The 16,855-nt window shown below is 42.2% G+C and overlaps 1 protein-coding gene across 2 annotated transcripts; it reads right to left on the bottom strand.

Annotated features, from left to right (window-relative positions):
* Positions 1-959: 959 nt before the first annotated feature.
* Positions 960-16,054, bottom strand: LOC112225564 (sorting nexin-4). 2 transcript variants are annotated; one of them, XM_024389619.2, is made up of 14 exons: positions 15,905-16,054; positions 15,292-15,422; positions 14,139-14,271; positions 13,793-13,942; positions 13,396-13,446; positions 13,027-13,082; positions 12,326-12,398; positions 11,419-11,480; positions 11,217-11,282; positions 4,960-5,049; positions 4,174-4,273; positions 2,623-2,768; positions 2,310-2,424; positions 960-2,168 (listed from the first exon to the last, which is right to left on the bottom strand). In XM_024389619.2, exons 1-14 carry the CDS (start codon positions 15,992-15,994, stop codon positions 2,121-2,123), a joined length of 1,311 nt encoding a protein of 436 aa, XP_024245387.1. In that variant the 5' UTR covers positions 15,995-16,054; the 3' UTR covers positions 960-2,120. The 2 variants fall into 2 exon arrangements, with proteins under 2 accessions (XP_024245387.1, XP_024245388.1); XM_024389620.2 differs by having other exon boundaries at positions 13,396-13,443.
* Positions 16,055-16,855: the final 801 nt, after the last annotated feature.

Here is a 16,855-nt window from a genome sequence, read left to right as displayed (position 1 = left end):
GTCTTTTATATGACAGTTTTGGAGCAGTGGCTTCTTCCTTGCGGAGCGGCCTTTCAGGTTATGTCGATATAGGACTCGTTTTACTGTGGATATAGATCATTGTGTACCTGTTTCTTCCAGCATCTTCACAAGGTCCTTCACTGTTGTTCTGGGATTGATTTGCACTTTTCGCACCAAAGTACGTTCATCTCTAGGAGACAGAACGCCTCTCCTTCCTGAGCGGTATGATGGCTGCGTGGTCCGATGGTGTTTATACTTGCGTACTATTATTAGTAGAGATGTGGTACCTTCAGGCATTTGGAAATGGTTCAAGGATGAACCAGACCTGAGGTCTACAATTTTTTTTCTGATGTCTTGGCTGATTTATTTAGACTTTCCCATGATGTCAAGCAAAGAGGCATTGAGTTTGAAGGTAGCCCTTGAAATACAGCCACAGGTACACCTCCAATTGACTCAAATGATGTCAATTAGCCTTTCAGAAGCGTCTAAAGCCATGACATAACTTTCTGGAATTTTCCAAGCTGTTAAAAAGGCAGTCAACTTAGTGTATGTAAACTTTTGTGAAACAGAATTATAAGTTAAATAATCTGTCTAAACAATTGTTGGAAAAAAATTGCTCGTGTAATGCACAATGTAGATGTCCTAACCGACTTGCCAAAACTAGTTTGTAAACAATACATTTGTGGAGTGGTTGAAAAACGAGTTAATGACACCAACATAAGTGTATGTAAACTTCTGACTTCAACTGTAGATTTGTTTAACAATTATTTGGTTACTACGTGATTCCTTGTGTTATTCATAGTTTAGATGTCTCCACTATTATTCTACAATAGTAAAACTAAAGAAAAACCCTGGAATGAGTAGTTGTTTCCAAACTTTTGACTGGTAGTGTATATACACATATATTACACATTCTCAAACTTCATTTTGTCTCATGAGTAAAAACATGATTTAAGGACTGACAACTAGACTTCATATTTATTAGTGTATTTTTGGCACAATGATTACAACCACATAAACAGTATACATTTCCTGCCGGTGCTCTGATCTCATCCCAAATTAACATTACACCTCCTCCCCTGGCCCTTAGAGTGAACTAAAACACAAGAGGCCTGGGGTTGTCTCAAATTGCACCCTTCCCTATATATAGTGGACTACATTTGAAAAGTATACACTACATAGGGAATAGGGAGCCATTTGGACCGCATCCCCAGTACACATAAAGCACCAACATAAGGCAATTATCACATCCTGTTTTTCCTGTGACCTTCCTATTCCTTTGGCTAGATTTATCAAAAACACTGAACCACCCACTCTTCAGAAATGACAACACTGCCATTCATCATAGTGGCTACTTAAGACCCAGTGCCAGATTACAACCTTGAATGGCAAAGTACAGAAAAGCCTTTAAATATACAAAAACATCCGAAAAGGTTGAACCACTTATTTAGTACACTGGGACAATGCAATGAGAGAGTAGAGAAAACAGAACCGTCAATATACCAACCACATGGTCCACTCAAGAGAGTAAAACATTTACAAAAGCAGAATCAGTAAAGTATGCATGAAAATAACAAAAAAAGTAAAGAATATTGTTCTTATAGAACAAATCTCATTACCTTATTTTTAACATTGTGTAAAAGGCAGCATTGGAAAATTAGCTTCAGTCCACATTTCTTGCCATCGCTATAAACACAGTGAAAGTGATTAGTGATTTTCCTTACAAAAATCCACGTTTCAGCAAAATTAAATGTGTACGAAAAAACACATACATTTGACAAAAAACTGCAATTGCAAGTGGACAAATCTAAGCAGCCAGCAATCAGACATGATAAAGACATAGAAAAGGAATAAACCGATTCTCTTCTTGTGTATAACTGATCAAAAATCCCTCTCAGTATGCTGCCATGGCTACTTCAGCAGAATGAATGTCCAGGAATGAGTCCCAAAAACAACCCTTATTCCCTATATATAGTGCATAGACTCCACAGAGCTCTGGTCAAAAGTGGTGCAATATATAGGGAAAAGAGTGCCATTTGGGATGCAAGCTCCAGGAGGAGTCCCCTGAAAATAAGCCTGTTCTGGCAGTTTTTTTGAAGGGTCTGCTTCGGCCTTGAAGATCACATCTTGTTGAAACACTCCTTTGCGTTGGTCCACACTTGTATTCCCTGAGAGAGAGAGAGGTGAGACAGAAACCGAGAGAAAAATAAGTATTTAACATATTTGGCATTGATAAAATGACACAAAATAAACATTTCCAGGCAGAATACTCTATATGTTTTAAGTATCTGTGGGGAGGTGTCACCTACCTTTTTGCACATGCTGATCTGCATGACCGCATAGCTAATTAGGGCCTCCTTCAGGTCCCGGTCCTTCTGGTCCTTAAAGCGTTCAATGTCTACCCAGGCAGTCTTCACAAACTCACTGGGGAGAGAGACTTGCTTTAGAACCTTCTCAAATAATTGAAATGAAAAAAATATGGTCAACTGGTCAAACTTTCAAAGCAGCTGATTAGAGCAGCAAATTTAGTGATTCAATTATAACATGCTAGACAAATCGACTGGCAGAGACAGAGCGAAAAAGATGACAGAGAGAAGAGATTGAGAACGGAGGGTTTCTCACTCGCTCTCGGTGTTCTTCTCTTTAACAGCCTCCTCTCCCTCCTTTAGCTGCTGTTCTAACACTTGTAACTTAGCCTCCCTCTGCTCTGCAGTCTCCTGGCCAAACAGCTTACTGGTCATCCCCTTCAGTGAGAATGTCCGCACAGTCTGAACACAGGGAGGGAAAGAAACATTCCATCTGGCCAGTCGGGTTTGGATAAGCTTAACTTTGATAAAATTCAATGTACGCATTTCTGTGCTTGCTACTGTATGTGATCTATTGTGTCATTATCTTCTGGTGAGTTCCATGGCTCTTTAGAAACTGGGTTCATTCCCAAATGGCAAACTATACCCTACCGTACACTTCGTATTTGGGCTGACCCCAATTAGTTGACTGGTCGATTGTTTGGTCTTAGGCTATTGGTCGACCGAGATCGTTTTAGTCGAGTAGTCCCACACACGTCAAAAGTTTAGACAACCCTACTTATTCCAGGGTTTCTCTTTATTTTTAAAAATGTTTCACTATATTGTACAATAGTGGAGACACTATATTTACTATATTGTACAATATTTGAGATTCTTCAAAGTAGCCACCCTTTGCCTTGATGAGAGCTTCACACACACTTCAGACCCCTTGCCCTTTTTCCACATTTTGTTATGTTACAGCCTTTTTCTAAAATGGATTAAATACATTTTCCCCCCTCAGTCTAAAAACAAAATGTTTCTACAACAAGTCCCACAGTTGACAGTGCACATCAGAGCAAAAACCAAGCGACGAGGTCGAAGGAATTGTCCATAGAGCTCAGAGACAGGATTGTGTTTTGGCACAGATCTGGGGAAGGGTACCAAAAAAATGTCCAAGAATGGGAAATGTCCAAGAACTATGAAATGACACACATGGAATCATATAGTAACCAAAAAAGTGTTAAACAAATCAAAATATACTTTAGATTCTTCAAAGTAGCCACCATTTGCCTTGATGACAGCTTTGCACACTCTTGGCATCCTCTCAACCAACTTCATGAGGTAGTCACCTGGAATGCATTTCAATTAACAGGTGTGTCTTGTTAAAAGTACATTTTCCAGATTAGTCCATCAACACATGAAGGTCAGTCAATGATGGACTGTCATTTCCCTTTGCTTATTTGAGCGGTTCTTGCAATAATATGGACTTGGTATTTTACCAAATAGAGCCATCTTCTGTATACCAACCCTACTTTGTCACAACACAACTGATTGGCTCAAACGCATTAAGAAAGAAATTCCACAAATAAACGTTTAACAAAGCACACCTGTTAATTGAAATGCATTCGAGGTGACTACCTCATGAAGCTGGTTGAGAGGATGCCAAGAGTGTGCAAAGCTGTCATCAAGGCAAAGGGTGGCTACTTTGAAGAATCTAAAGTATATTTTGATTTGTTTAACACTTTTTTGGTTACTATATGATTCCATGTGTGTCATTTCATAGTTTGTCTTCACTATTATTCTATAATGTAGGAAAAAAAAGAGAAAGAAAAACCCTTGAATGAGTAGGTGTCCAAACTTTTGACTGGTACTGTATATAACAACTCACCCCAGTGACCAGTTCCTCCTTCTGCTGTTTCTTACAGGCTAGGTCCAGTGCAACCATCTCCAGCTCAAACTGTGTCAACTCATGCTTTCTGCATACCGCCCTGCAGAAACAGAGGCCTTTGCTGATCATCATGGCTGCTACTGGATATACTGATGCCTAGCTGCTTATTATGGTTGCTACTGTACATGTATGATCATTATACACCATACACACACAGGGTCAGAGGGCTGTTCTATAGATTCAATGAGGGGGGCTCAGTGAGTACACTATATGCCTTGGGAATTATGTCCACACAGGTCTTCGTCAAGGTAATGTGAGGATGTGAAGCTACCTACATAACACATACAACCTAGGGCGCACTGACTAGTGATTTGGCATGATGATCTTCAGGGGTGTCAAACCTATTTTGCAATGGGGGCCATCTTCAATGAGGTCTGGAGGGCCGCATCAAAATTGGATGTACTGCCATGCCGACAATTTGCTAAAAATAGTCCTCTATCCATAATTATTTAAATGTCGATGCTCCCTACCTGCTTTCAGGACTGATTATTAGCAAGATGGACAGACAAGAAACTATCATTTCTACACATTCTCAATTTGATTTTAGTCATTAGTATATTGAGTTTGCCGGCCCCCCCCCCCAAAAAATAAAAAAATATATATTTTGTTTTAACTCAAACCACCCGTGGGCCAGATTGGACCAATCGCGGGTCAAATGTTTGACACCCCTGGTTTATATAGTGATATGTACTTGGCCTACAGAAGCAGTCACAGTGTAGTAAATACCTTAGTGCATCAGTATAGAACAGGTACTCCTTCAGCTGATCAGCATAGTGCTCCTCCTCCTCCAGAATATCATCTACAGAAGCAGCATACCTGTAGACAAAACAGGAGTCCATATGAATACATTTGCTTTACAATAATCACACCTTTAACAGAGGGATGGGGAACTACATATGCTTTACTCCGCCAGTCAGATGAACTCGTGGATACCATTTTTATATCTCTGCGTGCAGTTTGAAGGAAGTGGCTAACGCAAATGCTAGTAGACATCAGGCTTCCAGTCATTGCACTAATGCTAGTAAGCTTTGGCTCACGAAACTAACACCAACTCCCTTCATAATGGACACAGACTGGTATCCATGAGCTCATCTGACTCTGGTGAAGTAGTTAACAGGCCTCATTGACAAAATCCTGAGGTATCCCTTTAAAAGCTATAGGTACCTGCATCCCAAATGGCACCCTACATAGTGGACTACCTTTGACCAGTCCCCATTTGGACTCGAACGTTGACAGAAATTCTGCCTTACTTGATACGCCTCAGTAGCCAAGCGCTGTGACCCCAGACCTCTAGAATTGAGTCCTACAATCTAGTAACCATCAGTGACGGGGTAGGGGCTAATCATGTTATTACTCTGAGGTGTGGGTGCATGTTACTACTCCAAGGACAGGGCCCGAGACCACTCATGTCACTCAAAGAGAACTATACACAGCACCCAAGTTGAAAGTAAAAGCCTCTGGCTATTTGCCAGCCAGTTCTCAGTTTGAACCCAGAACCTTCACAACTCAAGTCACCCCAGTCCTCATGGTCAGCTACCTGCTACAGCAGACTCTATGCTTCAAATATGAAATGCTTTCAAATCAAAACACGGTAAATGTGTTGTATAGCTTAACTAGGAACCATGTAGTATGTACAGCGTTGCTGATGGGGAAATGGCGTTGTGCAACACCTCAACATATCAGCTACTTTAGTGAGTCTGTATGAGGTCACAGAGGGTAAGGAAAGAGGTTGGCTGTCTGAAGTGGCAAAATTTTCACTATATATTGCATAATTTTTTGACATACCATTCTGTTGTAATCCAATAAAATTTTTGATTAATATGGTAGATTATTGCATGGTTACAACTAAATTGCCTTAGTGTTAGTGTTTAACCTGAGATTGGGAGTTCGATCCCTGGTCGAATCATATCAAAGACTGTATAACTGGAACCAGATGCGTATCTGCTTGGAACTCTTATTTTACTGTAATTTAACCAGGTAGTCCAGTTGAGAACAAGATAAAGCAAAGCAGTTTGACAAAAACAACAGAGTTGCACATGGGATAGACAAATGTACAGTCAAAAACACAATAGAAAAATCTATATATAGTGTGTGCAAATGTAGTATGATTAGGGAGGTAAGGCAATAAATAGGCCATAGTGGCAAAATAATTACAATTTAGCATTACCACTGGAGTGATAGATGTGCAGATGATAATGTGCAAGTAGGGATACTGGGGTGCAAAAGAGCAAAAATAAATAACATATGGGGATGAGGTAGTTGGATGGGCTATTTACAGGTGCAATGATCGGTAAGCTGCTCTGACAGCTGATGCGTTAAGTTAGTGAGGGAGATACGAGTCTCCAGCTTCAGTGATTTTTGCAAATCATTCACAGTCATTGGCAGCAGAGAACTGGAAGGAAAGGTGGCCAAAGGAGGTGTTGGCTTTGGGGATGACTAGTGAAATATACCTGCTGGAGCGCGTGCTACAGATGGGTGTTACTATGGTGAACAATGAGCTGAGATAAGGCAGGGATTTACCTAGCAACGACTTAGATGACCTGGAGCCAGTGGGTTTGGCGACGAATATGAAGCGAGGGCCGGCCAACGGGAGCATACAGGTCGTAGTGGTGGGTAGTATATGGGGCTTTGGTGACAACAGATGGCACTGTGATAGACTACATCCAATTTACTGAGTAGAGTGTTGGAGTCTATTTTCTAAATGAGATTGTTGAAGTCTAGGATAGTACATTTTATGAGGGTATGTTTAGCAGCATGAGTGAAGGAGGCTTTGTTGCGAAATAGGAAGCAGATTCTAGATTTAATTTTGGATTGGAGATGCTTAATGTGAGTCTGGAAGGAGAGTTTACAGTCTAACCAGACACCTAGGTATTTGCAGTTGTCCACATATTCTGTCAGAACAGTCCAAAGTAGTGATGCTAGTCGGGCGGGCAGGTGCGGGCAGCGATCAGTTGAAGAGCATGCATTTAGTTTTACTAGCATTTAAGAGCAGTTGGAGGCCACGGAAGGAGTGTTGTATGGCATTGAAGCTCGTTTGGAGGTTGTTAAATGTCAAAAGAAGGCCCAGGTGCATACAGAATGTCTGCGTAGAGGTGGATCAGAGAATCACAAGCAGCAAGAGCGAAATCATTGATGTATACAGAGAAAAGAGTCGGCCCGAGAATTGAACCCTGTGGAACCCCCATAGAGACTGCCAGCGGTCCAGACAACAGGCCCTCCAATTTGACACACTGAACTCTGTCTGAGAAGTAGTTGGTGAACCAGGCGAGGCAGTCATTTGAGAAACCAAGGCTATTGAGTCTGCCGATAAGAATGAGTCGAAAGCCTTGGCCAGGTCAAGGAAGACGGCTGCACAGTACTGTCTTTTATCGACGGCAGTTATGATATCGTTTAAGACGTTGAGCATGGCTGAGGTGCACCCATGACCAGCTCGGAAACCAGATTGCATAGCGGAGAAGGTACGGCGGGATTCGAAATGGTCGGTGATCTGTTTGCTTACTTGTATTTAGAAGATTTTAGAAAGGAAGGGCAGCATAGATATGAGTCTAACAGTTTGGGTCTAGAGTGTCTCCCTCTGAAGACGGGGATGACCGCGGCAGCTTTCCAATTTTTAGGGATCTCAGATGATACGAAAGAGAGGCTGAACAGGCTAGTAAGGGGTTGCAAACATTGAGGCGGATCATTTTAGAATGAGAGGGTACAGATGGTCTAGCCCAGCTGATTTGTAGGGGTCCAGATTTTGCAGCTCTTACAGAACATCTGCTATCTGGATATGGATGAAGGGGAAGCGGAGGGGGCTTGGGCAAGTTGCTCACGGGGGGGGGGTGCTGAGCTGTTGGCTGGGGTAGCCAGGTGGGAAGCATGGCCAGCCGTAGGAAAATGCTTATTGAATTTCTCGATTTATCGGTGGTGACAGTGTTTCCTAGCCTCAGTGCAGTGGGCAAACATTTTTTTTGGGGGGGGTTGTGCTATAGGGTGCAAATTTCTGTTTGAAAAAGCTAGCCTTTGCTTTCCTGTATATTGGTTCCTAACTTCCCTGAAAATGTGCATATCGCGGGGGCTATTCGATGATAATGCAGTATGCCACAGGATGTTTTTGTGTAATAGGATGTTTTCCAGTAAAGTCTGGAGTGAACCAAGGGCTATATCTGTTCTTAGTTCTACATTTTTTTGAACGGGGCATTCTTATTTTAGATGGTGAGGAAAGCACTTAAAGAATAACCAGGCGTCCTCTACTGACGGGATGTAGTCAATATACTTCAAGGATAGCTGGGCCAGGTCGATTAGAAAGGCCTGCTTGCTGAAGTGTTTTAGGGAGCGTGACAGTGATGAGGGATGGTCGTTTGACTGCGGACCCATTACACACAGGCAATGAGGCAGTGATCGCTGAGATCCTGGTTGAAGACAGCAGAGGTGTATTTTGAGGGCAGGTTGGTCAGGATGATATCTATTAGGGTGCCCCCGTTTACAGATTTAGGGTTGTACCTGGTAGGTTCCTTGATAATTTGTGTGAGATTGAGGGCATCTAGCTTAGATTGTAGGACGGCCGGGGTGTTAAGCATATCCCAGTTTAGGTCACCTAACAGTACGAACTCTGAGGATAAATGGGGGGGGGCAGTCAATTCACATATGGTGTCCAGGGCGCAGCTGGGGGCTGAGGGGGGTCTATAACAAGCAGCAACAGTGAGAGACTCGTTTCTGGGAAGGTGGATTTCTAGTAGAAGCTCAAACTGTTGGGGCACAGACCTGGATAGTATGACAGAACTCTGCAGGCTAACTCCGCCCCCTTTGGCAGTTCTATCTTGATGGAGAATGTTGGGGATGGAAAATTTAGAATTTCAGACAAGGCTAGGACAGGGTTGGCAGAGTGTGCGAAAGCAGTGAATAAAACAAACTTAGGGAGGAGGCTTCTGATGTTAACATGCATGAAACCAAGTCTTTCACGGTTACAGAAGTCAACAAATGAGAGCGCCTGGGGAATAGGTGTGCTACTCGGGGCTACAGGGCCTAGGTTAACCTCTACATCACCAGAGGAACAGAGGAGGAGTAGGATAAGGGTACAGCTAAAGGCTGTAAGAACTGGTCGTCTAGTGCTTTGGGAACAGAGAGTAAAAGGAGCAGATTTCTGGGCGTGGTAGAATAGATTCAGGGCATAATGTACAGACAAGGGTATGGTAGGATGTGAGTACAGTGGAGTTGAGTGACGATGAGTGACGATGAGAGAGATTGTACCTCTGGAGGCACCAGTTAAGCCAGGTGAGGTCTCTGCATGTGTCAGGGGTGGGACAAAAGAGCCATCTGAGGCATGTTGAGACTGGGGGCTCTACAGTGAAATAAAACAATAAGTACTAACCGAGACAGCAGTGCACAGGCATATTGACATTAGAGAGAGGCATAAAGCAATCAAGGGTGTTGATCGGGAGAGCTAAGACAACAACGGGTAAATGGTGATGAATGGGCAGAGAGGGTCAGTTAGGTATGCACATGACCTGAGTTTGAGGCTGACAGGTAAACAAAAAGAGGTACCGCGTTATTGAACAGTCCAGCAGGCATCAGCTTTGTAGCCGAGTGATCATAGGGTCCAAAGAGCAGCAATAGGCGAGTCAGGGAGCCATTCGGTAGTCGCTACAATGTTAGGCGAGCCGGAGACAACGGCGTTCAGAAAGCTAGCGGGCCGGAGCTAGCGGAGGGGTCTTCGAGGGACAGCGCAACGGAAAAGCCTATTGAAACCACAACGGAAAAGCCTGTTGAAACCACAACGGACGATTACGATGGCAGACCAGTTGTGTTGGACAGGCGGGGCTCTGTGTCGACAATAAAGGGTCCAGGGCAATTGGCAAAAGTGGTATTGTAGCCCAAGAAGTTAGCTGGTATATTGGCCTTGTGCGAGGCTAGCTCAAAGCTAACCAGTGCTTGCTTCGGGACAGAGTCGTTAGCTAACAGTAGCCACTCAATTGCAGCTAGCTAGCGGCGATGATCCGGTGTAATGGTCCAGAGCTTGCGGCAGGAATCCAGTGATGTGGTAGAGAAGCAGTCCGATATGCTCTGGGTTGATATCGCGCTGTGCAGACTGGTAGGTATTATCCGAGCTAAAGCTGGCTGGTGTCCGAGCTAAAGGTTAAGACTGCTAGCCGTGGCTAACGAAGACTGGTAGCTAGTTAGCTGGCTAGCTCCTGAAGGAGGTTCCAGTTATAAGGAATAAAAATAGCAGATCTGTACCATATTGGGTGAGGCAGTTTGCAGGAAAGTATATTAGTTCGTATATAGAAAGTGAAATTAAAATATATACAGGAAAAAAAACTGACTATTTACACAGGATAAGACAAAGCATTGAGTGGACAGATTGGTGGTAAGGCCCTGCAATAGACTAGTTTCCTGTCCAGGAGGTGTACTTGTACATCATGCTGCCTTAAGCTACAGAAACAGCTTGTATAAGCCAAACTTGTGCAAGGCTACTTACCTACAACTCAGTGTGTTCATGTATCACTAGGTAGGTTTCCAACCAATTGGTAAGAGATTTTCATGCAAATATTCCAGTAACCGCATAAAACAAATACACATTTTCCCAGTAGTGGAATGCGTCCACCAAATGGACTCCAGATAAAAATGTGTGTGATGAAGTACAGTAGTGCACAAACAATATACTTTTTCGCTGAAGTTTACCATCTCATTTTCAACTCTACTGTCAATTGTGTGGGAGAACCACACACCATATCATCACATGACTCCAAATTTACTTCGACATGCTGGTTATTATATCAATTTTTGCACCTAAAGGCATTTCCAATAACATTTTCAGCATAATTCATTTTACGGATACAAAAAGATCTCACCATGTCGAACGAACAAATGATCTGTCAGCATTTATAAAATTACACTGAAACTTCCTGTTTCCATCACAGCCGTCATGATTTGGTTTTGGACGATATGACTTTACTCGCATAAAGACTGTGGAAGGAAACGTGGTTATTGAAAACACTTACGCATCCATGTGATGGCCAGCACTTTGTAGTCCATCTCCCATCTCTTTCTCTATGGCACTCCACTCACTGTCCAACACATGCACAGAGAACATACTTCACAAAAAAACACAAGTATGCATTTGACATACACTTAAAACATCATAGTACATAATGCAACAGCTTTATACACACACACCCTTTCGTCCAAACACCCGACTCTTACCTGAAGACTCGTCCATAGTTTCCATGCACTTTGTACACCCCATACAGTCGATCTGCTACCCTCTGAGTGGATGAAGGTGGTCAAGTTCTAGGTTAAATTTCGCAGTTTCTTTGATACTGCTGCTTCCGTGTTATGTTACATATGAGACAACAGTGAGGTAGTGTCGCAGACAGCCGCTTTATTGAAGAGTGTTCTACTTACTATGGACATGTGGTCGTCGTACATAGCTACCGTAAGTTGAATGCATCATAGCCCCCTTGTTTAGTTATGGTGAAGCAGTATGTGTTACTGTTTTCTCAAAACAAGTAGAAATCCACTTCTATCAGATAAAACATACAGCTGGTCTATCTGTGTAATGTATGTGAATTTCCACACTGGAGGTTATAGCGTGACATTTGGGACACAAACCTAGGTTGTATGTTACAACTTGCAGTGTGCTGGATGGTGTAGTCCATCTAATTGTGACCCTTTTATGTGTGTTACAACCAGCTGGCAGTATGTCTAGTCATTAAGTTGTGTGTTACAGCAGCAGCCAATCCACTTTTGTCAGACAGACCAGCTGTGCGATTTATCCTTCTGATGCATGTCAACTTCCAGCCCAGCTCATGTGTTTTAACGCTAGTTGTATGTCTAGTCAGTAAAATGTATGTTACAGCTGGCAGTATAGTAAACAGACCTGGGTTCAAATACTATTTGAAATCACTTAAAATACTTTGTCTTTGCTCAATTCAGCTTCCCTGGCTCAATGGAACAATTGAATAGTTCCAAAACTCACCCATCTGGCATTACAGGCAAGCTAGACCAAACATTCAAAGTTTTTGAAAGATCAAATAATAGTTGAACCCAGGTCTGGTTGTCAGTCTAGTCAGTAAGACGTGTGAATATGCCGACAGCTGCCTGTACTTACCGCCCGTACTCTCAGCAGCTGGGAGAGTACAGTCTGTAGCTCGTCACTGTAGTGTTTCAACTCTGTAAACCTTCTGCAGACGCCAGGGCCAGAGAAGAACAAGAATCAACACTTTCTTCCCAGCAAGGCAGATAAACAAGACAATAGTCAATGTTGGAACTGACATTGACCTGCTCCTACTGTACTTCCCACACAGTCCCAGAACAAAGTATGGCAGTACATCAAATAAAAGAGGAATGAGATGGATAGTAGAGACAGAGTCCAAATTATTAAATGTTACAACACATGGAGATAGAAGTGTATTGTTGGCTCCACACAAAAGAAAACTGACAAGAAAACAATGGATGGATCCTAAATGGCACCCTATTCTCCCTATAAAGTGTACTACTTTTTACCAGCGTCCAGAGCACTATATACACCAGGGCGATACCAGTATCACGATACTCATTAGTATTGTGGAAAGGTAAAAAAAAACACAAAGCAGATTTAACTTCAGGAAAACAGCCCTAATGTTGGACACAAACATCATTATGGCACACAATATTTTACATACAGCAGGTTTTTAAAGGACCAAAGAGTATGTCTGCTTCGTGTTGCCCTTTTTGCCAAGGAAAAAATATTGCAATACTGGTATCGTGACAGCCTATCATACAGTTTACCCTTTAGGGTGTCATTTGGGACAGAACATTTCTATGACCTACCCATCTGGATTCTTCACCCTGAATGCTGCATTCACAGCTTTCAACCTGGAATCAGCCTGTATAAAAAAACAGACAAATGAAATATCAAATGGTTTGTTAGTTCAGAAGTTGCTATTGATGACTTGAATAATTTTAGACAACACTGTACCTTTGAGACATAAAATATGATGTATCAGAATAAGTATAAAATATCTATATAAATATATTTATATATAAATAACAAATGTACAGATTACAACCTTTACAATATACCTTTATTACACCGCTATGGTTTGCAAAGTCACATGAGGTCGCCCGGTAAGGTATTATCAAAGAAAGTTGACAGGACAATGCAACCACGAAAAGACCATAAAGTGCTGGAGTAGGTACCTTTGCTTGAAATCCTGTCTCGTACACCATTTCCTTCCAATCTTTATCCTGCTGGACAGAGAGAGGATGCTGTGTGACTTTGATAAAGACCATTAGAGATAGGAGAGCCTGATGCATGGGGGCACACTATCAACTCAAAAGGTCGAAGGTGATCCTATCAACTCTCCATGACAGAACGACTACAGCAGCACAGTAAAGAGTTTAGCTTAAGGCCTACTTCATAAGACATTACTTACAAAACTCTCAACCCTTATCAGAGCTAATAGCCTAACTACCGATCATGCAACATTACATCGGCGGAAAAGTGTGAACGGAAGAATTGTTCAAATACTGCTGCTGCAGGATCATTTTGCTGCGACAATACTGGTCAAATAAAGATACTACATCTGTAACTGACCTCAGTGAGGAAGATATTGAAGATATTGTCATTGCAGAGAACTGGGTGGGAGGCGACTCGGTGCAGGAAGTTTTCCAGTCCAACCCTTCTCCTCTCCACAAAGTCTGGGTCCATGTTGTCCGCCGACAGCTTGTGCCACACAATCTCTGCCTGTGAGAAACAGACAAATAATTACTACTATATTGATAAGGAGACAAAACATTAGCTTCAGGAATGTCTTCAACATAAAACTGGATGTTGTACAGAGCATTACAGGTACTGTAGTAAGTACATCATGCTACAAATATCACTTCCTAAACTACACTGCATTAATTTAATCCAAGGCATCCTCCTTGTTCTCACATACCCTCTTCTCAGGTAATGGGGCAACAACGACAAAGGGATAGGTGACCAACAGGTAGTTTCTGAGAAGCTCAAACTCGCTGTATCTTCGCCATAAGGAGTCTGGGGTTATACCTTCTGTCAGAGCATCAACCGGCCTGTCAGAAGAGAAGGAAGGATTTAAGTCATACAACTGGACTTGACTAAGAGTACCACCTAAACATTTGATACATGTTACAGTATCTAAGCCATCTTTCAAGGTACCAAGTACAGTATTATCCAACATTCTATGAATTATTGATGCCAACACTGACATAAAGCAAGAGAGAGAAACACTACTGACAGAGAAAGAGATATAAAGGGGAAGAAGGGGAGACTTCAACTTTAGAAGTATATGTGGATCCAGCAGCAAAGACTAGGGAGAAAAGGAAAGGGAAAAGAGCAGGGAAAGAGTTAAATACAGGAAAATAAGTAGCTGGGTGGTAATCTTCAGTCTAACTGTACTGAGTGCCTGGCTCCAATACACTCCCTTCTCAATGGCCCACTGGTAAACAAAGGCCCAGTGTGTGTGTGTGTGTGTGTGTGTGTGTGTACATAGTATGTATAGCTTGTGTGCTTACATGATTACCGTGTGTGCACATTTATTGTGTGATTGCATGAAATGAAACCAGTAAATAGATAGCTAGCTAGATAAAAGTAAGAAAGCTGGTGTGATGTGCAGTTCTTGAACAAACCAATCTTATAGAACACATTCTCAGTGAATGGAGTGTCTAATTTCAAATGTTTTACCTTTAACCAGGCAAGTCTGTTAAGAACAAATTCATAATGACGGCCTAGGAACAGTGGGTTAACTGCATTGTTCAGGGGCAGAAAAACAGATTTGTTCCTTGTCAGCTCGGGGATTCGATCTAGCAACCTTTCGGTTTCTGGCCCAACACTAACCACTAGGCTACCTGCCGCCCACATAATTCTAAAAGAGTCAGATGTTTGAATCATCACCATCATTATCATGGCTAGATCACCTGTAATGACAGGGTGGAATTATGAGCAGACAAGGTGGTATAGGTGTGATTGTGGAAGTAGCTGTTCATGGCAGTGTCACAAAATGGTAGTACTGGCCTGGAAGATGTAGGCTATCACAAATAGTTTGAGAATTCACACAGATAAGGCATAATTACCGTGTCTCAATTAGATAAACAGTGTATATCTCCTGCATGTTGACTGTATTCTTCCCAGTCCTTTTCTCTGCCTCTGCAACGCTGATCTCCAGCTTTCGTAGAAGACTCGTCCCTTTTTCAATCTCAACCATCTAGAATAGGCCAATGCACATCATAACATGGTAAAAATAATAATGCAATATAATTTGATGTATGTTTGCAATCATGGGCATCAATAATTGGTCAAGCTGGTTCTAGTACTTGTAACATAAGCCAAGTCCCTTTAAACCGCTGGCCCCTCCTGTCAAATTTGCAACTTTGTAGCAGAAAAAAAGTTGTTGGTTAGCAAGCTAGCTAGTTCCTGGTAATGGTCAAGCTAACCATGTCAATAAGAACGATCTAGCTAACTTTACTTTATGTCGACGTGGACATTACAATGAGTTGTTGAACTTTTAGCGGTCATTTCCTGCACATGCAGCTACCTACAGCTGCTGCTGGCTCAGTGGAGCTCTCTGCGAAACTCCGTGGATTAATCAGGCCTAGAAAACCCAACTCATTCAAATAGGCTCCCTAACAACTTTGCTACGTCCAAATGCCTCGCTTTTTGACAATACGAATACGTTTGAAGCTATACCGTGTTTTTAATGTTGTTATCTAGTTCTGCGGAGGTGAGCTCCGTGTTCCCGATCACCGCTACTTCCTTGGGTCCGGAGTCTGCCATCATATCTTCCTGAGTTGTGTGTTGTTGTCAGGGGTATAGCAGCCAGACATAACCTCGCATGCGCACTTTTAACCCTTTTATTTTCCCAACCTCAACCAGAGATCTGTGACGAGATGCTAATGTACCCACCCTAACTATGGGAGTCGTTGTTCCAACGATGGGAAGGCAGGTGACAAGTTTTTGTCCAAATTAAGACCAGATTTTGGACAGATTTTGGCGAAAGTGAATCCTCTCGCTTCATCGCTTCCTCTCTGCCTCAACTCACCTGAGTGTCACGAGAAACATCAGCTGCTGTCCGCCCTGTCCGGTGTCCTCATCAACTGGAAATACTGGCATTATAACAGTCATGTCAATATTTGACAACAACCAAAATAACAATCACACAAACATTGTGTTATTATATCGGTTTATTACAGAATGTTATATAAGCTAAAACCTCTTTATAAGCCATGTGTAAGGTGTTAGCAAAATAACAATATGTTGCATCATAATGCACAGTGAACGTGTAAATTAGGCTGTTATTGCTAGCTCAAAGTGAATAGAATATAATCACTTTTTTCGGAATAGTCTTCGGCTGTGAGACAATAAATAGCCTAACGTTGCACAATAAATGAAACACAGCAAATCACACATGGCAGATATAAAACAAGGCTAAAGCCTACAACATCTAAACACAAAGACAATTGCACCCTTAATTTTCAAGAATGATCGTCCTGAGCTATTATTGTTATTATTAGTATTAGGATTACTATTTCTATTATCCTACTACACATCCCAGTTCACCCTGTCACCCCACATTCTACAGATTTTGGATCCGATATTTATCAAGTTCAATTCCTGGGCGGGTCCCTTAACACAGCTGGA

The sequence above is a fragment of the Oncorhynchus tshawytscha genome, linkage group LG26, assembly GCF_018296145.1.
Source record: "Oncorhynchus tshawytscha isolate Ot180627B linkage group LG26, Otsh_v2.0, whole genome shotgun sequence".
Classification (NCBI taxonomy): Eukaryota; Metazoa; Chordata; class Actinopteri; order Salmoniformes; family Salmonidae; genus Oncorhynchus; species Oncorhynchus tshawytscha.
Note: the sequence above shows the minus strand (reverse complement) of the source record. Positions and strands in the feature narration are given on the sequence as shown.

Bases quoted from the DNA above. Each gene is read 5' to 3' on its own strand.
- LOC112225564 (XM_024389619.2), bottom strand. From the start codon at position 15,994: ATGATGGCAGACTCCGGACCCAAGGAAGTAGCGGTGATCGGGAACACG. The intron at 12,399-13,026 runs GTAGGTCATAGA...TGGCGTCTGCAG, and splicing joins AGGGTGAAGAATCCAGATGG to AAGGTTTACAGAGTTGAAAC. The intron at 5,050-11,216 runs GTAAGTGTTTTC...TTTTGTCTACAG, and splicing joins GCTGGCCATCACATGGATGC to GTATGCTGCTTCTGTAGATG.